Source organism: Rhinopithecus roxellana, chromosome 11 (assembly GCF_007565055.1).
Source record: "Rhinopithecus roxellana isolate Shanxi Qingling chromosome 11, ASM756505v1, whole genome shotgun sequence".
NCBI lineage: Eukaryota > Metazoa > Chordata > Mammalia > Primates > Cercopithecidae > Rhinopithecus > Rhinopithecus roxellana.
This window is the reverse complement of record NC_044559.1, coordinates 57,732,405-57,758,474: the sequence shown is the minus strand read 5'-3', so window position 1 is coordinate 57,758,474 and position 26,070 is coordinate 57,732,405. Positions and strand designations below refer to the sequence as shown.

At 40.2% G+C, this 26,070-nt stretch overlaps 1 protein-coding gene across 7 annotated transcripts in view; it reads right to left on the bottom strand.

Moving 5' to 3' along the window:
• NRP1 (neuropilin 1) overlaps positions 1–26,070 on the bottom strand; it is a 158,423-nt gene that overhangs the window by 91,716 nt on the left and 40,637 nt on the right. For all 7 annotated transcript variants that reach the window (XM_030940742.1, XM_030940744.1, XM_010364435.2 and 4 more), the window contains exon 3: positions 2,966–3,147. In XM_030940742.1, the coding sequence (XP_030796602.1) occupies positions 2,966–3,147 (182 nt within the window). The remainder of the gene's footprint in view (positions 1–2,965; positions 3,148–26,070) is intronic.

Sequence of the window (26,070 nt, the reverse complement as noted above, 5' to 3'; positions counted from 1 at the left end):
CAGAGATCAGTAGGGAGGCTTGGGTTTCCTAGAGAAATCTCTTTAGGTGACTGGAAATAAAGGTAGGGCTGGTGGCCTAAGGTTTCAGCATCTGGGAAGAGACATGTAGAAGGAAAAGAGGGGCTCTTAGGAGGAGAATTAGGGCAGTCCAACATGGCTCCAAGAGGGCAGGAAGAAGCAGGGCTGGCCTTGTTGACGGCCAGGCAAAGATGATCCTGGAGCAATGCAACCCAGGGACTCTGGAATGGCCTAAATGTCTTAGAACTGTGATCTCACACCGGAAACCTCAAGGCCATTCTGGTTGCATTAAACTATGATTAGTGTAATTCATGTGTTTTCAGGAAACTTGAAATTGCTGCATCCTGAAAGAAGTGCTATATTTTCAAAAGAACAATGATCCATGAATTCTACAATATCATTAAACAGCTTTTGAGGAAAAAGCATTCATGACCTGCGCTTTTACGTGTGTGTGTGTGTGTGTGTGTGTGTGTGTATGTTTTCATCAATGATTATATTAATGATTTTTATGCAGTTGATGCTAAGTTTTGAGCAGGACCTCAATCTTGCCCAGTGGGGTGACAGAGACCCTCTGTGGACGTTTTGAGGACAGTGGCTTCCTGCCTGTCTGAGAAGCTGTGAGCAGGATACAGTCATATGGGAGGGCCAAAACTGGGGCCTATTTGGTTAATGGCAGTGACATGGAAAAGAAGCTGAGAGTCTTTGAGACCTTTGGATAAAAATTAAAAAGCAGTGGATGCCATATTGGATGTGGGAAGTCAAGAAGAGAAAGAACAAAAGAAGACTTCAAGTCTGAAGAATGGGCTTGGAGAGCAGGACAGGAAGCTTTGGTACATCTGAGACTCACAGATACACAGGGAGCTGAGTTCCTTTGGAAGGAACACAAAGAATTCTTCATGAGTTAGTGACAGATCTCTCTTTTCTCCTTCAACTGTCTTCAGATCTCTAAGAAAACTGAAAATAAAAGGCCATTCCTAGCCCCTTTTCTGACACGTTTGTCTTTGATAGTGCCACATACAGGTAAGCAAGCAGGTGTAGATGTGTGTGTGTACATATACAGACACGTATAATATGACTGCTATAACAAGTCAAACAGTTTTCATCACTAAAAATATGTACATTCATCATCTGTTTATACTGATGTCATATGTATACTATTATCTATACAAAAGGTGTTCTAAGTACTTATGTGCTTAAATTTCTGAAAGTTCTCTCCATCTATCCCTGTTTTTATGGTGTCAGAGCCAAATATCTTCGAAAGGTAAAGAAGTTTTCGCAACGTTTCCTCGAGCCCCTAACAACTCCCCTTTAAATTTTTCTCAGTTATCACGAACCCAGAAGACCGAAGGCTTTTGAAATTGATGTGGTTAGATTTTTTTCTATCAAAACGAGCTTTTTCTTCTGTATTCCAAGACAATACATTCAAATCTTGATCCTCCGTCCCTGGATTGATTTTCTATACATTAATGCCAACTTAAAAATATAAGTAATAGGAAGGCTGAATTTCACACATGAAAGGGACTTATAGGCTGTTGCTAAAAACAGTGACAACCAGATAACTTTACATGTTTGTTAATTTGTGTATTACTTTTAAATTATCTTTAAATTTATATTTAGAGACAGGCTCTTCTTGCTCTGTCACCCAGACTGGAGTGCTGTGGCACAATCAAGCCTCAACTGCAGCCTCCAACTCCTGTGCTCAGGCAATCCTCCCACCTCAACCTCCCAAGTAGCTGGAACTGATTACAGGCACGCACCACCATGGCTGGCTGACACATTTTTAACGAAGGAAATCAAACTTCAAGAATAGATCAAACCTATTTTTGAAGAAGACAGGTAAGAATAAATGCTTTTTAAAAAGCTTATGGAGTGTATACCTTATAACTGAGGTCGCCAACCCTCGGACCGCAGACTGGTACCAGTTTGTGACTTGTTAGGGACTGGGCCACACAGCAGGAGGCAAGTGGCAGGCGAGCAAAATTTTGCCTGTATTTACAGCCACTCCCCATCCCTGGAACTACTGCCTGAACTCCTCCTCCTGTCAGATCAGTGATCAGTTGCAGCATTAGATTCTCATAGGACCGCAAATCCTTTTGTGAACTGTGTGTGCAAGAAATCCAGGTTGCGCTCTCCTTATAGGAGAATCTAATGCCTGAGGATCTGTCACTGTCTCCTATCACCTGTAGATGGGACGGTCTAGTTGCAGAAAAACAAGCTCAGGGTTCCCACTGATTCTACATTACAGTGAGTTGTATAATTATTTCATTATATATTGCAAAGTAATGATAATGGGAATAAAGTGCACAATCAATGTAATGTGTTTGAATCATCCTGAAACCATCCCCCAACCCTGTCAGTGGAAATATTTTCTTCCATGAAGCTGGTCCCTGGTGCCAAAAAGGTTGGAGACTGCTGCCTTGTAACACTGGCCAACACTTCAGACTGGTGAAATTTTCTTGCTGAAATACATTGTTTTTTTTTCAATTTTAAGCACACTTCCTCCATACAATGGGTAATTTAACCTTATTTAAAGTACTTCCCAACATTTTTATAATGAGGATATATATTTTACAAAAGGATAAAAGCATTACTCCTGTCTTTCTTTTCACTTTGTCTTTTGTGAAATCAAACAAGGTTAAATAAATTTTTGGTTTTTTTTAAGACACTCAGCTCACTGCAACCTCCACCTCCCAGGTTCAAGTGATTCTCCTGCCTCAGCCTCCCGAGTAGCTGGGATTACTGGCATACGCCATCATGCCCCGCTAATTTTTGTATTTTTAGTAGAGACTGGGTTTCGCCATATTGACCGGGCTGGTCTTGAACTCCTGAGCTCAAATGATCCACCCGCCTCAGCCTTCCAAAATGCTAGGATTACAGGCGTGAGCCACCGCACTCGGCCTAAATGAACTTTTAGTCATCCTTGTTCTACTGTAAGCTATTCACTCACCTCTCTTGAAAATTTCATAACGTATGGAAAATCCTGCACCATGTGTTTCGTAGTCAGAGACAAATTTGATAAAAAGAAATTGCCCTGAAGACACAACAGGAGGAGGGGCTATCTTTCCACAGAACTTTCCCCATAAACGTCCATTTTCATTTTCTCCATCGAAGACTTCCACGTAGTCATACCTAACACACAAACATGGAAGAAAACATTAGGTTGGTGAGAAATGCCCTTTTAATTTCAATAACTTAGACACCAGCATCATCTAGCATAGTGTGCAGGGAAAAAAAAGTTCTATCTGCATTCATCATTGCATTAAATGGAGGGAAAAAAAATCTAGCAAAACGAAATAATTAAAATGGACTACATCATGTCTGTATACATCTGGCAACACAGAACTATTAAGAATAATGGTGTCCATTATACTTGCAGACAATGTCAGTTAAAGTAACCAATTAAAAAGAAAAAGAAAAATCTCATGAGCACAATCCTCTATTATTAAATTGTGTTCCTTTGTCTGTGGTGGTGGGGTGTCAATACATAATGCTATGCATTCTTTTCAAACTGTGAAGTTCTTTTATGAATTCAAAATGTCTCCTTGGCTGGAGCTTTCTATGAACAATACTTTGATTTCTGTGAGCGACCCTCTAAACATATGGCCACAGAATAATAAACAGATTCTTTACTATTTAACTGCATTCCACCAAACTCCAGACTTCTTTGAAAATAGTCTCTCAGTAGCCACATCCAATAGTTAAAAGACAGATTATCTTCCCCCAAATGACACTTGGATCCTAGAGCGTAATTTCTCCCAAGATAAAGTTTAGTTAAGAATGGAAAATAACTGTGTTTATACCCGCTAGTCTGAATCTTTAAAGTAATATCATTGTTTGAGTCTTTAAAGAAATCTTGTTGTTTGAGAAAGAAACACTTGATACCACAAAAGTGATGAGATTTAAAATTCAGGCTTAATAATGACACTAAGGATACAAATCGTAAGGAAAGTGACCACAAATATTACTCAAAAGTTAACACAGAAATAAGATATACTTGGATCTTATTTATCTTTAAAATGTACAAAGCCATCACCAATACACTCGTGTCCCCTAGGAAAATAAGAAGGCTTTTGTTTATTTGGTGTTATGTATTTCTTAGTAGCTTGCTCTTTCTTCTCTTTTTATTTACCAAGTCACCTAGGAGCAAGAGAATCTGATTCATCTTCCATTTTTCTTCTAGAAATGACATGAAAACATTACAAGGCATTCATTTCCAACCTTTATTTTATTTCTGTGCTTAACTTGGTTCAAAAGTCCTGGGATATATTAATTTCAGGAATGGCTAAAATATGGCAGTAACATAAACTGTATCTGGCAATTTAAAATAGATCAAAGTGGGGGAAATCTTCATGATGCCCAATGTCATCTTTAACAATCTCTTCTCAAACTGCCGGGGATGCATGACTTATGTTTACATAAAGTCTCAGGAGACAACTGCAACCATGATATCACTAGTTAAAGTGGACAGCTTAAGGCTCTCTAAATTAAAAATGACATTACCTCATCAGTTAAAACTGTGTGCCAGCTTTGTGTATATCAAGAAGAAAATAAAGCTGACATTGATGGAACTAAGCATTAACATATGTGAATTATTGTATTAACTGCATTTCCTCTGCTACATATGATGCTTCCAGGAGTAGATACTTGGCCAGCTAACACCACCGTCCCTTTGCAAAATTATGGAAATACACAGAGGTATTGTTCATTTCTCCATACTTTGGGAAATGCCTTGCATGTTCAAAGAAGACAAAAGAGAAGGAGGAGGAGGAGAAAGAGGAGGAGGAGGGGAGGGAAGGAGGAAAAGGAGGAGGAGGAGGAAGAAGAAAGCATTATGTTTAAAATCTTAACTAGCCTTTATAATCAATGGGATGTAGCTGGAACGGACACCAACCCTGTACTCATTAAAGCCCCACAAGCTGGCATTTATGGAGTAATTCTTTTTATCTCTACTGCTTCATTGACAAGGCAGGTTTGCATGTTGCACCCCACGCCTTCTTATAATTTAACTGTGATTCGAACTGTTGACTGTGTTTGGCCTGGCGACGGTGCAGCCAGCTCTGCAATATAGGCTTTTTACTTGAATCCTGACATGGTCTGAATACTAAGTGGCCAAATTCTAGCTCATGTTGCCTTCCAAGCACAAATAAGAGAGGTGGGTGAGGCATTCTGAAAAACTAAGGGCATTTCTGTTGAGGATACGTTCCTCTCAGGTAGCAGAGAACTCAGCTAATATAGTGCCGGTGGATTGCAACAGGGAAAGGAGCTAGTATTTTAATTCACATATCCTCCAATAGTAAATACTAGGCGCTCCTCTTGGCAAAAGTAAAAGCTATTTTTAAAAGTATGTGTGGGGTAGTGAGTGGGGGGTGGGGGCCGGATTAGAATCTCTTCCCAGCAAGAAATAAGTCATTGCACAGTTAAGTGCCAATTTTAGGAAATTGAATTATTCAGGAATACTATAGTTACATTTGTAAACTGGAAGGCTGCTATCGTTTTAGCACTTCTCTTCAAACTACTATCCAACAGGGCCCCAAAGAGTATCACAAATAGCAGCTCTTGTAAATATTCAGGAGGGTGTACTGCGCACAAGTTGCAGAGGGGAGTATTGCCAAAGAAGTTAAGGAAGCAGCTTGCGTCTCCCTCTGGAGTTGATACCAGCTCCGCTCGCTAAGTTTCGCACTGGCAAGCGTGCTGCCAGGAATGCAACTGGTGTGCCAGCATCCCTCCCTAGAGACTAAACGTGTCACCACTGCAACGCACCCAGACTGCATTGGCCTGAGGCCCAGGATCCTGAGTTTGCAAATTTTGATCCCGAAGCCGGCTGCACATTGCTCTGTTACTGGTGCCAGTGTGGCAAACACGGCATTGCTCGGGATGTCAAGATCCCCAGTCACGACAGCACAGCAGCCCGGCAAAGGTGAGAATGAAGGCACCTGTTTGGCTCTCATTCACTCCCCGTGTTCCAGACGCTGAATGAGAGCTGGGAATTAGGTCCGAGGAATTTAATTCATAAAAACTAGGGGAGGGGTCAGAGAGTTGACCCCTCTGTCTCTCTGGGTCCCTGCTGTGGAAAAAGAAAGCTCCAGTTTACAAGGAGGCTATGAATGGGTCCAAAGGGCACCACCATTCTATGCAAGGTGTTTTTCTGCTCACATACAGACAGGGCTCCCATCTGGGGAAGGTCCCTCTCCAGACCTCACCCTCCCCGCTTACTGCCCCCAGAATGTAGACATGATGTGGATTTTTTAAATATTCAGAAGACAACCAACCCCTCCCTCCTCATTTGGGCATCTTCCCATTATTTTTCTTAAGTTTTCTACCTTAAACCTTTTCCATTCTATAGTAACAGTGGTGAAGTGGGTGAACATTTACTGCCTACTAACTCAAAGATAGATCTCTGCCTAAACCCTTTTGTAATTAAAAGGTATTTTGCCACAGTTTCAATTTTGGGGTTTAATCCACCAGGTCGTTGTTTTCATGAGCGTCTGTGGCTTTAGAATCCACACTCCTCAAGCTAAAAGCCTACTGGCTCCGTATTTCCCCAGGCTCAATTTATCTACGTAGATCCGGGTGGTGAAACATTTTGAATCCTAACAGTAATCACAGGTTAGGTTTCCCAGAAGAGTGCTCAAAGAATAAAGATTTCTTTCTAAGAATTCTTAAAAGGATTACCTAGAGATTCTTTTTTTTCTTTGGGAAAGTTTGAATTATGGCTTTAGGAAAATGGCCAAGTAAGGGGAAAAGTGATGGGAAAGTGAGAAATGTATTCAGTCACTAAAGAGCGGTTTCAGAGGCTTTATAGGTATGCGGTGCTGAACAGATGAATAGTGACTTTGCCTAAGTCAGGTTTTCTCTTGGAAGCACAAATGACCCCTGACTCTCTCCGGTGGAGACGGTTAATGGAAAGGAAGCTAATCCTCCACAGGGTGTTGTCTGACACTGTGAGCTACTGTACCAACTCCCCAGGCTTCTGGACATTCTCACATTATTCGGAAGGGGGATTTGAGGTGGCGGTGTCTTTTTAATCTCCTTCCAAGAAGATCTCCCCCCACTGGCATACATACATTAATAATTGAGAAATACGATGCCTGACATCATAAGCTGGAGTGAGAAATGATGTCGGCGAACACAATTTTCACCTGCAAAAATGTGTTTCTGTGGGTCTTTGGTTTATTTTGCACGAGGCATTAATAAGCATTAAAACTGAACAATCTGTAAACGATCGCTGTGCTGCCGTCCAAGAATTAACTTACGTATCCCCCAAAAGAGAACAGATTTTTCTTCCAGAGTATTAGAAAGAGGATTTGGAAATAAAAATATACAGCGGTGGAGCTAGGAGGAACCAATTAGTCTGCATCTGTGTTTCTGAGTGGTTTTACACGAGAGTCATCCCCTAATGGTTCTGGCTTGCTTGCAATGTTCTAATCACAATGTATGAAAAGTCTTAAAAGAGTCATCGCCTGTTATTTAACAAAAGCATTTTTTAGAAATCTGTTCTAAGGAAACAACCCAGAATAATGTCAAATACCATGGAATATTATTCAGTCACTAAAAAGCATGTTCAGCTCATGCCTGTAATCCCAGCACTTTGGGAGGCCAAGGCTGGTGGATCATGAGGTCAGGAGATGGAGACTATCCTGGCTAACATGATGAAACCCCGTCTCTACTAAAAATACAAAAATTAGCCAGGCGTGGTGGTGGGCGCCTGTAGTCCCAGCTACTCGGGAGGCTGAAGCAGGAGAATCACTTGAACCTGGGAGGCAGAGGCTGCAATGAGCCGAGACGGCGCCACTGCATTCTAGCCTAGGCAACAGAGTGAGACTTCGTCTCAAACAAACAAACAAACAAACAAACAAACAAACATGTTCAGGCCAGGCATGGTGGCTCACACCTGTAATTCCAGTGCTTTGGGAGGCCGAGGCAAAAGGATTGCTTGAGGCCAGGAGTTTGAGACCAGCCTGGGCAACAAAGCAAGAACCCCCAACCCCTTCTCTACAATTTTTTTTTTTTAATTGGCAGGATATGGTGGCTTGTGCCTGTAGTCCTGCCTGCTTGGGAGGCTGAGGTGGGAGGATCACTTGAGTCTAGGAGTCTGAGATTGCAATGAGCTGTGATTGTGTCACTGCACTCCAGCCTGGTCAACAGAGCAAGACCCTGTTTCTAAAATTAAAAAAAAAAAAAGCTCAACAAGTTTCTTAAATAACAGGAAAAATGCTTATGATATAATCAGTGAAAAATCAGAATATAAAACCCTATGTACAGTATATTCTCAATTCTTATTCATATGCAGAAAAAAAGCTAGAAGGAACTAACTAGGCCAAGCCATTAGGTGGTTATCTCTGGGTAGTGACGTTACGTTCCTTATTCACTTCTGTATTTTTCAAAATTTTTACAATGGACAAGTAGTCCTTCATAATCACATAAAAGTTATTTTGAAAAGCACTAACTACCTATATAGAAATAAGCAAATCAATACCTGTTTGCCTTATTTTCCAGTTTTTTGGTTAAAAAAAAAAAAACAAAAAAACACTATCTTGGAGTGAATCAAAGACTGGCTTTTTTATATTTATTTATTTATTATTTATTTATTTTACCACTGGATCAATGAGATGCTCTGTGTGATATTTATTTTTAGGACTGGAAAGTTAAAATGAATTGGATTTGATCTCCTATTTTCTGAAAGGCTGGCAAGAATTCCTGACATTGCACGGGAATTTCCATGTCAGCATGTTCTCACATGTATTATCTAATTTAGTCTTTACAATGATCCCAGGAAGGCAGATAGTAGGTGGTATCCTAGAAAGAGCCCTGAGCTGGGGGAGGGCTGCATAAGAGACCCAGGAATGAGGTACTTTTTATGCTTTTAATATTTCCTACTTTGGGGCAAGCTTGATTCTGGTATCTGTACTTGTTACTCCCTTTCATATTTTGGGGGGAGGGGGATGGGTGTGGCCTTACTTTAGAATTCGCCACATTAACTATGGGTGATTCATTTTTCCACTGGTTATTGTTGCTAGGCAATTGTCTCATCAACTAATACCTCATTGATTTTTCTGTGTGCTTAGAGCATCTTGGTTTGCACAAAGATTTATTGAAAGGACTACAAGAGATAAGACAAAATAAGTCATGGATCAAAGGCATATGTCCCATAATTGGATACCAGCTTGGGCCACAAAGCAAGAACCCCTAACCCCTTCTCTACGATTTTTTTTTTTTTAATTAGCAGGGTATGGTGGCTCGTGCCTGTAGTCCCAGCTACTTGGGATGCTGAGGTGGGAGGATCACTTAAGCCCAGGAGTTTGAGGCTGCAGTGAGCTGTGATTGTGCCACTGCACTCCAGCCTGGGCAACAGAGCAAGACCCTGTCTCTAAAATTAAAAAAAAAAAAAAAATTGCTGAATAAAAGTTTTTAAATACAGGAAAAATGCTTATGATATAATCAGTGAAAAAATGCTTATGATATAATCAGTGCATGAGTGAGTGTATGTGACAGAGAGAGACAGACACAGGCAGCAGTCTTGGTGTCTGGTGAGTCCCACAGAATGGGCTTCCTGCCAGAGCTGTCCTGGTCCTCCTGCTCGGGGACCTCATGACTACGGAAACAAAGCCCACCCTGCAAGACTGAGATGAAACACGGTTGGCTCCTGGAGGGGGCTGCATGGTAGCGCTAATTTTGTTTCCTTCCTCGCACCAGCACTGTGGGCCTGATCACGGGCAGCTCCAGGGAAGGCCTGACCGCCACCAGTGCTGCCACCAGCCTGGGTGGCAATGCCCAGTTTCAGAGCAGCTAAGGGACCTGAGCCTCAGAGCAGTGCCAGAGAATCCCTAGACCTTTCTATGAGAAACGGAGAGGCTGGGCCATGACCTGGCTGCTGTCCTCCCAGTTCCTAGCATGTGGTCAAATGCCAAATTTCTATGAAAGTCATTCTAAATGTGTATAAAATATAAAATTGCATGCTATAGAATATTAAATAAAGAAGAATAATAAAGAATATTGCTTTATTATATTGTAGTTTCCCTTGAAGTTTGTTTTTAAGTTTATAAAGTATTGTTTTAAAAAAGACACATTTTTCTATATATATTTTTCACACATATTTAATGTATTTATTCACTCATTCATTCATTTGTCTATGTATCTATCTTCCAATTTGCTCTCTGTGTATTATAAGCAGGATTGTGGGACATATGTCTTTGATCCAGGGCTTATTTTTACATTTTATGATACTTCCTAAAACTCCGTTTTTCTTACTTCTTGTGGTCCTTTCAATACACCCCACAAATCTAATTTTTAAACTATAGCAGTTCTACTTCTATAGTTTGCGATGTGTTTATGCATATTTGCATCTAGCAATACGCTGTAGATACTGTCAGGGTGTAAGCTGACATTTTTTTTTTCTGTTGGGGCAAGCACTTATGACTTATTAATAATCCCATTCATTTTGGTAGGGCAGTGATTATTTAGTAGCCTTTCCATTTCCCCACCACTGAACTCCTTCACCAATCTTATCACCCAAACTCAGATTCCATCTATTACTACATGGGATGACTCAAGGTTTTTGCTGTCTGCATAGCTCCAAAATAAGTACGGGTTCCAAATTTCAGGGGTGATTTCCTGGGCTGCTTGGACACAAGCCACAGAGCTGGGAAGAACGTGGTGCTAAGACCAGAGCAGCAATGTGACATCCATCAGTGGCTGTTGGATGTACTTAAGCTACACCCTCTCTCCTGCAACCAACTTCACTGACTGTAAATGGGACACCAAGTCCTCACCTCTCTCGCAGAAAGAAAAAATTAAAATGTTTTCAGAAACATTTGTCTTGTCTTATGTCATTGTCTTCCTCAAAATCCTACATAGTGTTACCCTTGAGTTTGTCCAAAGGCTTCAAGGACATTCTCCTGCAAGAAATTCCAATCCGATATAGTCCACCTAACATCTTACTCTGATTCAGTTTAGGAAAGGTTTCCATATATATCATACTGAGATGACCAGTTCTCGAATAATCAAAGTACAGTAAAGCTCACAAAGCTAATCTCACACATTAAAAATGTAACCTTTAAGATTTTGTAATGTCTCAGGGGTCATAACAATGACTATCAATAATTTTATTGTCACTAAGAAAACTGATGATTAATTGATGAAATAGATAATCACGTCAGGTACAAGAGTTTATAGTCTCAGGAAACAAGGTATTACAAAAGTGAGGAAAAAATAAAATATCAAAGAAAAAAATTTATAAGAAACATTAAAAGAGATCAAAATGGCTTTCACCGTAGTAATGCAAAGGAATAATAATTGATTGTGCACAGGAATATGAGAGCTGTCATGGGTGATGGTTAGTCAAGGCTGACTTGGAAGGAGAGAAACCAAGGCAATGAATGTCTAGCAGATAGTGGACTGTTGGTTTCCTATTGCAAAGTAACAAATTATCACCAATTTAGTGACTTGAAACAACACACAGTTCTTAGCTCACAGGTCTACAGATCAGAAGTCTGGGATGACCTTGCTGGATTCTCTGCTTAGGACATCACGGGGCAGAAATCAAGGTGCTGGCTGGGCTGCAATCTCATCTGGAGCTGAGGATCCTCCTGGAAGCTCATACCACTGTGGCAGAGTTCAGGTTCTTGCAGCTGCAGGGCTGCAGCCTCTGCCTTCTTTCTGGCTGCCAGCTGTGGGTGCTCCCAGATCCTCTCCGTCTTCAGTGCCAGCAGTTGATAATCTCCCTAGCATTGCATTCTTCTCACATTTCCACAGGCTTCTGGAAATGCTCAGTCCCTTCACCAGATGAAGTCATCTCACCCAGGATAATCTCCCTTTCTTGAGGTTGACTGATGATTTGGTACCTTAATTAAATCTGCAAAAGCCCTTTGCAGAAGCTCCCAGATTCGTGGTTGATTGAATAACTGGGAGAAAGTATGTGGATATGAGAGGCTGTAGATCTTGGGGACCCTCTTGGAATTCTGCCTACCACTAAGACCAGGCTCTGCTAGGACACATGGGGATTGAAAGCTGCAATGGGTACTGAAGGCAGGAGGGATCATCTGCTCCATCTCCTGATGCAGCAAAGGGCAGTCGGGTCCAGGGTAAAGCCAAGGGCAGGACTGGGAAGCAAGCGATGGTGGAGGCTGTTTCAATGTCTCTCACCATAGTGGCTATAGGTTTGGGAGCTCTGAGCCTACAGGCATTGCTCACAATGAATAGGAAAGCAGGATAATTGATTGAGCCACACTCTCCTGATTGAAGCAAAACCAGAAGCTCCAAGATTGATTGCCCAACACACGTCTAGAGACAGAAAAGTGATAACAGCTTAACTCAAAAATAAATGTATCAAAGCATTAAAGACATATGGTGTTAAACAATGATCAAAATATATAATGTTAATGAAAAAATATTTGGAATCTAAATTTCTTGTTTCTGAGGAGTTTCATTTCATAATTAAGATTTATTGTCCAGGAAGACTTGTTTTTAAAAAAATCACCCTTCGCATGGGAAAATATTTCTCTGATTTACCTCAGATTACAAAACCCAAGGATGCAGTCTAAACAGAAGGGAAGGAATGCCTCCCTTAAAACAACTCTGCTCCAGAAGTGATGGAATCTTCTAGTGTCAGACTTGCAAAGTTCAGTATTTGTAGAAAACTCACATGCCTGTAATTACGATAAACTCAATTCCCATGTAAAACTGTGCCATCTGGAAGATATTAACATCATTTATAACTTGTTCACCTCCCTATTTCATAGAAAATTTTTACTCCTTGCCAACTTTCCACTGTTCTTCAGGGAAAAAAAAAAAAAAAGAATTACTTTCATGGATTGTCTCAAGAAGAGTTTATATAGCAAGTCCAGCCATCAAGAAGTGATAAAGGAGGCATTTTGTACATATTTACTTCCTTCTTATTGCTTTAAGTCCTTATATCCTTACTTTGAATTTTTTTTCCTGTAAAGAATATTCTCCACCAGGCACTGTGGCTCACACCTGTAATCCCAGCACTTTGGGATGTTGAGGTGGGCGGACTGCTTGAGTTCAGGAGTTCGAGACCAGCCTGAGCCATGTGGTGAAACCCCGTCTCTACCAAAAATACAAAAATTAGCTGGGCGTGGTGGCACACGCCTGTAGTCCTAGCTACTTGTGGGGCTGAGGCAGGAGAATCACTTGAACCTGGGAGCTTGAATAGAGATGGCACCGCTGAGCTCCAGCCTGGATGATAAAGTGAGACCTTGTCTCAAAAAAAAAAAACTTTTTTTTTTTTTTTTTTTGAAACAAAGTCTCACTTTCTTGCCCAGGCTGGAGTGCAGTGGCACAATCTTGGCTTATTGCAACCTCTGCCTCCCAGATTCAAGTGATTCTCCTGCCTCAGCCTCCCAAGTAGCTGGGATTACAGGTGTGCACCACCACACCCAGCTAATTTTTGTACTTTATTAGTAGAGACAGGGTTTCACCATGTTGGCCAGGCTGGTCTTGAACTGTTGACTTCAAGCAATTCACCCATCTCAGCCTCCCAAAGTGCTGAGATTACAGGTGTGAGCCACCACGCCCGGCCTCCAAAGTAATTTTTTTAAAGTGAACTGACCCTTTATTTTTTTTTAATCACAGTCATGCAGAGAAGGTTGAGGCCATAAGAAATGGATTCTGTTATTTGTTCCCAGGATCAGGAGCCACTCCTGCACCTTTGATCCAAAAGGCAGCTCCTCCAATAAGAAGGATCACCATCTTTGACACCTCACAAAGTGTCACAGGGGACAATGAGGAAAGGAGGTGACACCTGCCTGACGTCTGGCAGTGAAGTCAGCCAAAACTGGATGACTGTGATCTCAGTCAATCTGCTACTGACTTGTGCCCTGGACAGGTCACTAACTGACTTCTGTGAGTCTCAGTGGCTCATCTGTAAAATGGACAAAATGATGATTACCTCGCAGAAACCCAGGGAGAAATAAATGAAATCATATATGTCATGATGCTTGTAACGGTTCGATGGTCCCTTTCCAAGTGAGGTTGGGATACGGAGACAAGGAAAGAGACAAATACATAGAAAACCAAATGGAGAAGAGCTTTGTTTTCCACAGGGTATGCTACCACGTCAAAACAGGCTGTAGTTTAGGTAGTCCAGGAAATTTAGCTATTGCTATCTCCCAGTGATAACTTAGAAGATAACCAACTCTCAGAATATGACCATAGCCTGATATTCTGAAAATTACTATTTGGAATGACAGTCAGTTTTGCCCTAGCATTGCTCTCAAAGTTCAATCAATCAAAGCCATTGTCAGTAATGGAGTTAAATAAAGCGATTTATATATACTATGGTATTTTTTTTTTAATCATGAAATCCGTTAAGTGTTTCCATTGATGTATCCAACTGATTTAATGAAGTGCAGTTGGATTAGTGCTATTAGCGTGCAGTGCTGAATTTGCTCAAACAGCCCCCTTAATTGGTATGGTAGAGGCACTAGGGTGCAATTTCCAGTTCTGGAAAGGCAGTACGTCTGGCTTACTGCATCACAAAATCATAATCCTCAAATTTTCTTTTTAATTCTTTGGAAACAAGAAATGAAGCAATAATTCTGTTTTATATTATAGGACCTAATGTGCTAATTTAAAGACATTTTTAAAATCCTCCTGATTAATTAGTAATTATCCAGTGGGGATCTAGGTAGTTTGCTAATCAAAGCTACAGGAATTAAAGTTGGCAAATTCTTATTTTTTAAAGTCCCCCCCACCGCACCCTACCCAATAACTACCATAGAACATTTTCAGCATCAACTAGGGGAGATTATTGATTCTGAAACAGGGAAGTCCTTTATCTTAAAATGACCAGTCATCTTTTCTGAACAAAAGCAAAAAATGTTGAAGAAAAATGGGTCTACTGACAGCAGTTAGATGCTTCTTCCTTTAAGTGGCACTAATATTAAAAGAAATGTTGAGCTGAACTTTTTTGTCTTTTTTTTGAGGCAGAGTCTTGCTCTGTCACCCAGGCTGGAGTGCAGTGGCATGATCTTGGCTCACTGCAACCTCTGCTTCCTGGGTTCAAGCAATTCTCCTGCCTCAGCCTCCCGAGTAGCTGGGACCACAGGTGCCCACCACCACACCCAGCTAATTTTTGTATTTTTAGTAGAGACAGGGTTTCACTATGTTGGTCAGGCTGATCTCGAACTGCTGACCTCGTGATCCACCTGCCTTGGCCTCCCAAAGTGCTGGGATTACAGGCGTGAGCCACCGTACCTGAACTTTAAGAAGGGCAGTGAGCAGTGACCTAAGTCAAAATTGCACAATTTTGTTCACCAGACCCTTCCAGTTTTCTTAACGTACAAACTGCTAAGATAACCACAACCAACAAATATGAATCTTTTAGAGATGTACCTAATGTATTCATGATGCTAGAATGAAATGTACGTGAGAAAAACAGATCATGTGTTAGAGAGTTTCCTTTTCTTTAATCTCCAGTGTTTATTGAAAGCAGCATACTGTTTGCTATAAATCATCTTTAGAGTCTGATACGTTCATGCTTAGAGTATTTGTCCATTTTCTTTTTTTCATTATTTGAAATTCTATTAAGTCAAAAGGTGGGTGTGTCAGCTCCATACTACTAAACTTCTATTAGTCTTACTATCCTGCCAAATATCCTCTATATGCCCAAAATCAATTTGTAATGCAGTGAATAATTTATATAACGAGAAATATATCTATAGATGTACAATAATACTTCAGATATAAACTAGAGCTTTTTCTTTTCTGACAACATGCGAAAATAAAAGATTCAGAGAATCACTGTTTATTATCTAGCCAGTAGTTTACATGATTTTGTTTGTTTTCACTGACTTGCCTTACAGACTAATGAATTGGTGTACAGCAAACCTTTTACTATCTGTATATTAGGAACAAGCTAATGGAGAGAAGAAAGGATTGTAATGACCTAGGTAACCTCATGATTTATATGGACCTTAGGGAATACTTGTGTGTTTAGAAGAAAGGAAAGCAATGGCCATAAACGTTATCTAAGAGCAGGAGCATCATCTCAGCTAAGTTTAACCATATGACCACACAAAGGTGCAGCTTGCTGAAATGGGCCCTGTGGTTGAACATGTTTTAAACTAAACAAGGGGAACATCAACCCCCATCCTACCATCTAAAGTGCTCCTCATTCCCAAGATAACCTTATGGCAATCCTAACAGGAAAAAACGGAATAGGGTCAAATTCACTAAAATAAAACGTGGCATAAAGCAAACATGTCCAAATGTACTCTTCTCCTAACACAATAGAAGCTAGAGAAAGGTATAAAAAATTCCCCCTGATAATACTTAAGGCTCAGCTGTGACAACAAGACAGGTAGGCAAAGGCAGAGAGAATGTTGTTCTTTACCTTCTTTGACAGATTATTATTCCAGCAAAAAGGGGATTTGCTTTTACTAAAAACCAGAATATATAAAATAACTTAGCTTTTTACCATATTTAAGCAGCTTAATGTCTTTGAATACATTTAATGTAGACAGTTGCAGTTGATTGTACTTTATGCATAAAATTCATTAAGAGGATTGATAAAGTCACAAGAAGAGATAGGAACAAGCTGATTTTTCAGCATTTTAGTTTTTGAATTATTTGGGAGCATATAAGTGCTCATTTTAAAATGTCCAATAAAACAGGCCTTTTGAAAATCCTTCCAGCTGAAACTTATTAAAAATATTACAGGTTCCTGAAATTATCATATTTAAAAATACCTCATATTTCAGATATTTCATTAATTCTTTTCCTTTATGGCAAATTCCCTAGATCATATTATTGTTTTCATCACTTTCTTATCTATTGTGTTTACTACCTTTTTCTCACTAGTCTTATAAAATACTTCAAGAGAAATTGTTTTTGATAGTAATTAGGGAAATGCTGCAAATAATGTTATTTTCATGAATATTCACAATTTATATCAGTAAATTCAAGGCTCTGAGAGTTATGAAAGCCCGAATTAACTTGGTTAAACCCAACATATGTCAATCTCATTCATCACATGACCCTTTTATGACATAATACCTATGGAATCAGTGTCGTCATGAAGTGCTTGCTATGTGCTATTTTGAAAAGTCATTTACTTTGCACAAGCACAGATCAGAGGAAATAAAAAAAATTCAGGGAGAGAATCAACTTTGTAAATGAAAACATACATTTGAGAAGACAGAGATAAATTTGGCAATCTAGTTCTTTCTCCTTATTCTGCCTTCAATGTTAAGGATTTAATTTGACTCAGTGCTTTGAAAGACTGTTTTAGCAACTGTTTCTGGCCAAACAAGTACAATGCTGATACCTAAGACTGTGCCTATACTTGGTAAAAAGAGCTCAACCAAGGCTGACAAATGCACTTAGCTTGTTTTCCTCAAGTTTGTCTCCCTCAGAGCAGGAGTCAAGAATGCCCTGGTTTTACTACTTTGAGTTAAGGTGACCACCATGAATAGAACGAAGCAATATTGTACAGTGGGAAGATATAATAGGCCAAGATTGCATTGTATAGATGGAAAAACTGGAGCCCAGAACACTCAACGGACTGGAACAGTATTCCAGATGCAGTTATAATAGAATAATCAGAACTTATCACAGTATTCGGATGAAAGACAAATCGTGACATCTCATTTTTTAGGCGATGATGAGAGATTTTTCTGTGATCATTAGGATCCACTTCTAATTTGAGATTCTTACCACGGGATTTCTCATCCTTGCTCAAAACCCTACAAGAAGGGAGCTGGGTGCAGTGCTGTAATCCCAGCACTTTGGGAGCTGAGGTGGGAGGATCACCTGAGGTCAGGAGTTTGAGACTAGACTGGCCAACATGGTGAAACCCCATATCTACTAAAAATACAAAATTAGCCAGGCACGGTGGCACATGCCTGAAATCCCAGCCACTCTACTCTGGAGGCTGAGGCAGGAGAGCTGCTTGAACCAGGGAGGCTGAGGCTGCAGAGAGCCAAGATCGAGGCACTGCACTCCAGCCTGGGTGAGAGAGCGAGACTCCATTTCAGAAACAAAACAAAACAAACAACAACAACAACAACAAACAAAACCTACAAGAAGGGGAAATTCTGAATCCAGACAGGAAGCTCATCCCATCTCTGACCCCCGGGGTGATTATTCCAAATCTTCCTTACTTTGCCTCCAATCTGTTCCCTCAGCTATTGTTTCTTCAGTATTTAATGCCATTCCCACCCATTGATCCTAAGACTGCATTTAAGTCCTCTTCTACATGATAGCCTTGCAGTTATCTGCACCATGATTTCACTTCCCCATGATGAGTTCCTAATTTTATGTCATTATAAGAAGACACAAATTTAAAGAACTCATTTATTAGACTGACACCTAAGAAACAGGCCCAAACACAGAAAAGAAATGACTTCTCTAATTGCATAAAGGTTGTTGAGATGTTATTATTTGAACAAGACAGGGATGGCAAGCACTTTGAAAAGTGTGTATGTATGTATTTCACAGGCTCGGCAATATGTATGGGAAGTCTGTGTCACAGAGGGAAGGATAGATGACTAGACTTCCCCTCTGTGTTCTTATCCCTTAAATGCCTTGCTTTTCCCTCCATTCCTACATCCTCCAGCTTCTGCCCTTCTTGCTAATCTGGAACCAGGCAATCTAGAGGTAGAGTCTTGTGATGAGAATGAAGATATTCCCATCATTCTTTGGAGCAAGGATCCAGGAAATGGAGAGAGGTCCAGGGTAGAAGGAAGGGCTGATCCAGGTTTCTCATAGATGGCCCCAAGCACCAGGGAGACAAAGAAATGCCTGGATGACCATTTAACACAAGCATTTTCCACATCTATTTTGAGGGTTGGCTTTCTGATGCCACAGAACGAACTTAACTTATTCTGCTGACTTTTCTTTTACAAACTGGGCATGCCAGCCAAGAACTCCAAATTCTGGACAAAGAACATGTCTATTTTTGTAACTGTTTAATTGCTATGCTGAATTTTCTCTTCCCCCTCCTCACGCAACTAGGCAATTTCATGCCAAATCTTATAGTCCATTTAACATTTTTGCATGTGTCTAATATAATAAGATTATTGCTGCACTGTAAAAATGTCATTGATTCAGGGGACCTTTCTTAATGACTCAGAGTGCAATAATCCCCCTTCCCAGACATAGCAAAATACTCATTTTCACTAATTAAACACACACATAACCTTCATAAATTATGAATTTAAAATCGGCTTTTGTAAATTTCAAAGTCAATGGCCTTTATATCAATTACTTACTAAGGAATTCCTCCCTAATTATTCACCAAGAACATACACTCAAAAACACAGGTTAGCAGCTCAAATACTACTGGAGCAGAACTAACATTGAATTTGGCAGTCATTAAAAATAATAACTTCAACCTGATGTTTTTCTAAGTTTTCTTCTTTAAATCCAATGTCTTCAAAAATACTTTCTCATTAATGTGTGACAGGCACGTTAAACACAGGCTGTGCAAATATTTGAACAGTAATAATATTGATTTCTTACACGGCAATTGTCCATACAAATGGTAGAAGACTACTAGCAAAAGTTCTGATTTCTACTGTCATGATGCTTTGCCATTAAACAGGAAAAGATTCTTAGCATATACGACATACATAATTTTTAGTGAAAAAAGTAGTAATAGCTTATATTTATGTAGCCCATTTTTCTGAAAAGCTGAAAGAGGTTTTATGCTTGTCATTATTTTAGAAGCTTGGAGAGAAAGAATGAACAGGTGGTGTCCTGTTATACATGAGAATACCTTTACTGCAGCTATGTCCCCAACACTGTTGGGAGAGTTGTCGACTTGATAAGAAAACGGGTTTCACAGGCAATTCTTCAGCCTGACTAGTGAGTCTGCTGAATTAACTCCTGCATTCTTCACCTGGGGGCCCATAGAGGTGTCTGGAGTGGAAGGAATGGCATAGACAGAGTCAATGCCTCATCCGTGGGTCTGAACCTTGCTGCCTGTGACTAGGATGTCAAGCTACAGCATGGGTGCTGTGGAGAAGGTAAGAGAAATGGAAACTGTGTCTGCTGAAGATCATTTGAGGACATTTCCATAGCAGCTTGTCTGCCATGGTGTCTCGAGCATGCTTAGCCCATTCACAACATCAGAGCTGTCTCAAGATAGAGTGTGAGCCCGAGCTTTTCTGGGTTGCAAACAACACAGTGCCTGTCTAACTCTAACCCAGACTTGGTAAAGAATGGTATCTAAATCTGGTTAAAGTGAACTTTGATGACGGTCCTAAGAAATAAAATATATATCTTGGTAGATAAATGTCAGGGTAAAATGAAAGTTAGGATGGGTGATTTGGAGATCGAATGTATGTCCAGGTATTGGTCACCAGCGTTTTCATTTTAAAGCTCAAACAGAAAGAGGCATGCCTTGGCTAATCCTGTGGGTGCGTTTCTGCCCCAACTCCCTACCCAGTTGCTATTCTTGGGATAGTGTTAGTTCTTTTTACATTTCTTAGAGATGGAGTCTCGCTATGTTGCCCTGGGTGGAGTGCAGTGTCTATTCATAGGCACAATCCCACTACTGATCAGCATGAGAGTTTTGACCTGCTTGTTTCCAACCTGGGCTGGTTCACCCCTCGTTAGGTAAGCTGTTGGTCCCCTGCTCCGAGGAGGTCACTTTTATCGATGCTGAACTCAGTGTGGACATCTCATCAGCACAGTGCACTACAGCCCAGAACTCCTAGGCTCAAGTGATCCTCTCACCTCAGCTTCCTGAGTAGCTGGGACTACAGGCACACCACCTTGCCTGGCATGTTAGTTCTTTTGAAGGACAAAGACAAGAGCCTGATGTCGCTCATATAACTAGAGAATTTTTCTGGCATCCCTTTCCTAGAAGTTTCTTTTTTCTTATTGCTGCTGATTCAAATCCTACTCTTTCAAAGCCCACCCAAGATTCATTTATTCTGTGAAGCTTTTCTTACACCCAATCACCTGTAAATGTTCCCCTACTTGAATGTATAAAACCCTTAATTAGGGAGTACAAACCAAGGAATAAAAGTTTGCCAAATGTTGCACTACAATTATTTTTAGGGGGGTTTTGTGTGTCTTATTTGCTTCCCTGATAAAATGTATACTTTTAGGTAGGAAATATCTCCCTTCTTAGCCTAAATTTTTCTGAGAATCAAAAACAGTACTGTTTCCCTGGGATTAAGCTCATGCTACTGAGAAAATGAACCTACAATAGAAACTAGAACAACCACCGCATAGCCCAGGTAGTCAAACTATTTTATATTCATACTTTTAGCAACACTTAAACAGAATCTTCTAAATCGTTTAGGAACTAGCTCTGGAAGAGAACACCTTACACTTTCAGAAATTTTTTTCTAAAAATCACATAAATCAATTCTGGGAAAACTCAAAGCATGGTGAGGTATACTGCTTTTGTTCCAATTACATTAAACCTTATAAAAACAGCCATCATGACGACAACATCTCTTCAGAAGGGCATGCCAAATACTTAGGGGGCTTAGTCTCACCAAGACGTTCTGGGATTTCGTTACCTAACGCCTATTAGTGATAATAAGTATTACGTCTATAAATCCCTAGGTGCTTATATCAGTCCTATCTATTTTAGTTTCCACAGGTGGAGTGATAGCTCTAACGAGGTCCACGGCTTCATGATTCCTGTTTAGAGAAATAAAATGTTTAGATCTCAACTTTCCTGCCATTCCCTAGAGGTGTTATAAATAAGGGTGACATTTACGCATTTCGAATTGTTCCTTGAAGAGCAGCAATTCATTATCTTTTAAAGAAATTTGCTCCACATCAAGTCTCAATCCAACTGACATTAACGTGTGTTAGATACACAAACAAATGGTAAGTTTTGCCTAAAGAAGCTGTTAATTATTCTCCTAGTTATGTTCACTCCTTACTGTACCACTCTCCTCTACTTCCTTCAATTAGGCGCCAAGCATCAAAAGGTTTGCTACGTTTTATCGTTATCACGAATCTGAGTGCGCAACACACAATTCATTCTCTTTTCTTTAGTGCCTGAAAATAAAAATCCGCCACCTTTTGTACAGAAGGTCAGTATCTGTGGAGGCCAACATTTTAGACAGACTACTTGTTCCTTCATTTGAATTTCAAATTCTTATCTCTAAATGCTTTTCACCCCCCACTTTAAATCCAGGGGCTAAGGAGCATTGTGCGCCCTGCTTTAATAATCTTGGTCTCTTGTATAGCTTAGATATGTAAATTATGGGTTTTGTTCATTTATTTCTTCCTTTTAGTATCTAACTTCCATTGAAATGGAATATAAGTCCAGCAGCCACTTTGCAACCTGAGGATGTATAGAACGCCTGTATGGGATACGTCTATATGTGCATATATTCATATATGCTTGAGCATAAATATAAAATATTACAATCTCATCTGTCTACAGATTAATTTACAAAACAAAAAGTTTCCAAATCTGTGCTAGTTTATGCAAAATGCTGTCATTTGAAGTTCATTTTGTGTACCTTTGTTACCAAGAGGTTTTTTTTTTTAAATTCATAGGGGCCACCAAGGCACAAGGGGATGACCGACCCTGGTTAATCCAAACCACAGGACAGGCAAAGGATTAATTCCAGTTGCCAGATGATTAACTCTGGTTGTTGGGTCACAACCTTGCCTGTCAGTAACTCGCTCCTAAACTCCTTCAGGAAAATAAGGAAACTTGAATACGCCACTTTTAAAGTCAAACTCAGTGCCATTATGAAAGACCCTGTATTCTGTGCAAGGTTTCTTAGAGGAATCTGATTTCCAGCTTTTGTTCAATTAGTTTTGTATCAGTCAATCCTTGTTTAAAAACATGTCATAAGTCTCTGCGGCTTGTGCACGCTTCAATTACCTCCGATTATTACATCAAGATTCACAAACGAGATACCAGAGTCACTCCTATTTACTGGGAAATGCTATTGAAACAAGCTGAAATTCAATTTCAGAAAAGATGGCAATAACCCGTCAAACATCCAGCGAGAGAGGAAGTTGGGCCTCACGGTGCGTGGGGCCATTGTTAAATGCAAGACGGCATCTCACCTAATAATTTAAACATGGTCTCGTGGCCTGACATTTTTAATGCTTCCTTGATCTCTTTCTTCTAGCCCTGCGTGTTCTTTGCCACTGTAGGGGGCAGTGCATAGCGGGTTATGGATTAAATACCAAGTCTTATTCTGCCAATAGCACTTTTAGGAGGGGAAAAATCATTGGGTACTTTTATAAATAGTCACGCCGTAGGTGTCCACAGAAAGCAATCTTCATTCAGGGCTTTTAAAAGCTGCCTGCTTTTTAGATACAAACCAATCCATAAAACTACCAAGTTCAAATTATCTGCTGTTATCTGGGCAGTAAGTTTCAGGCACCTCTGCAGGCTGATTTGATGATTTTTGTCAGTGCAAATTAGGATCCTAGGTTTAACTAATACAATCTGGCTCTAAAAATTAATTTAACTTGCCCAGTCCCCACGATACACAGCCCGGAGTTCGCATTTACTTTTGTGATTCATTGCATTTGAATTAAACTAGAGGGCTAAGAATTTTATGCCTGAAGCAGCTCTGACTCTGAAGAACAGAAACAAACACATATTTCTCCCATCATTTGCTGCTTCAGGGCAAGAAAAAGAAAGCCACTGTAATTTGGAGACAAGACTTTTCCAGATAACTGTGAACAAGAGCAACCACAGAGCAATACTAAACAGAATTGTGTTACGGAAATCTGGACTTCAGTAAGAAATTAGTAGGAGCATATCAAACAGATGCAAATATACAATTTTTGATCGATATGGTGTTGGCATGAATTCTAGATGTAAACTCAAAGGGATTGGAAACTTGTTTGTAAATGAACATTTAAAACACAGATTGTGAAGTGTTTTTTGGAAGCAGAGAATCAATTAAATGAAGAAAAATTTAGAAGAGTCATAGACCTGAAAATAAACTAGAAAATTGTCTGTTTCAAAATATCCTTATTTTCAAATATGGAAGCTGAGGCTCTAAGAGATGGGGTTGGCCAAGCTCACAGAGTTCGGTTTTTTGTTTGTTTCATTTTGTTTTTCGTTTTGTGTTTTTGAGGCAGGGCCTTAATCTGTCACCCAGGCTGGAATGCAGTGGTGTAATCTCGGCTCACTGTAGCCTCGACATCCTGGGCTCAGGTGATCCTCCCATCTCAGCCTCCAGAGTAGCTACAACTACAGGCGCATGCCACCACACACGGCTAACTTTTTGTATTTTTTGTAGAGACAGGGTTTTGCCATGTTGTCCATACTGGTTTTGAACTCTCAGGCTCAAGTGATCCACCCTCCTCAGCCTCCCAAAGCGCTGGGATTACAGGCATGAGTCACTGTGCCCGGCCCACAGAGTTAGCTGTGAAGTCAAAAAACCCAGGTATTCTGACTCCCATCTTGCACTTTTCCACAAACTTCTCAAACAGGTTTTCCCACTTGTATGGGTTAAGAATGCAAATCCTCTCTGCTAATTTACTTCTTTCCCAATTGTTCTTGGAGAGCAAAATTCTACAGTGTCAAACTCTTGATTGTAGGCCTCTTATCTTTCTAGCATATTTTCAACAGTAAACAAAGTGATTTTTAAAATCTTCATTCAAAAAAATATATATGCATTTTGAAGGGTTCTGATGGTCTTGGTTCGTCTTTAATTGCAAATACAAGTAGAGAGGAAAGTAAGTTGTCTATGTATAGACCACATGCTGACCTTGACACTGAAGCCCAGCAGGTGAAAGAGGGCATCTGAGCATTTTGGTGGCAATCCTAACATAGGATTGAAAGGCCCTGAAGAATTCATTTGTCAAACCTAATCCAGTTCCAGCAGATAAGCAGTATCTGTCCTGTTATTAAAATCCACCAACGACTGTGGTTCACGCCCGTAATCCCAGCACTTTCGGAGGCCAAGGTGGGCGGATCGCCTGAGGTCAGAAGTTTGAGACCAGCCTGGCCCACATGGTGAAACCCTGTCTCTACTGAAAATACAAAAATTAGCCGGGTGTGGTGGCACACGCCTGTAATCCCAGCTACTCAGGGCTGAGCCTGGAGAATGGCTTGAACCCAGGAGGCAGAGGTTGCAGTGAGCCGAGATTGCGCCACTGCACTCCGGCCTGGGCAACAGAGTAAGACTCTGTCTAAAAAAAAGAAAAAACCTCCGCCAATGAAAGTAATTCCATGGCTTCCCTATGAACTCATTTCTGTAGTCCATAACCGCTACCTTCAAGAAAATTTTAGAAGACAGAGTTCCAATTTGTCTTGTTTCAATTTGAGATCACGAATACTAAAATAATAAAATCTATCTTTATCTGGAATTTTTCAGATGAGGTAAGAAGCATTTATAAAATATTAACTTGAACACAATGGTCCAGACAGGAGCTTTTTTTTCCCAGGCTTTTCCTTCCCTGGAATATTTTTGGCTCGGCAAACTTTAATTCTAACTTCTGTAGTACATATCTTGGCAGCCAGTGCAGAGGAAAACAGATACAGGGTGCTTCCTTAGAATTTTACAACCTGTTTGGACAGTTGCATCTTTATAATGGAGATGGCAACTTTCTTTTCATGAATTCAATCACATACAATTAATTTCATTGTGCTAGAAACAAGGAAAACAGGCATGGACCAGAATTACAGAGGGGAATTTGGAGGGCATCTTCTCTGACCCCTAAATGCTACAGATAAGGAAACAGAGCCTCCCAGTAAGTTATGTGGGCTGCTAAAGGTCACAAGACCAACCGTCCACAGCAAAGTCAGCACTGGATTCTGGATTCTCTGCTTTTTCTATTAAAACACACTCACTCAGCATTCAGTAAAGAGGGGAGAGAAAACAGAAAACACGTTTTCTGAAGGAAGAATGCTTGCCATCTGCTAAAAGCATGCACGCAAGGACGCACACACACACACACACACACGTGCTCAAAACCCAATAAAATCCTTTAAAACATAGCTGATTTGCATAATAAAGATGTGACACTATTACCACATGATGGACTTTATCAATTTTTGAAAATCCATGAGAATGAATGGATTTCACTCATCCATACTCAATGTGAATTCTTTTGTCTGTCAAAGTCATAGTATGGATAATG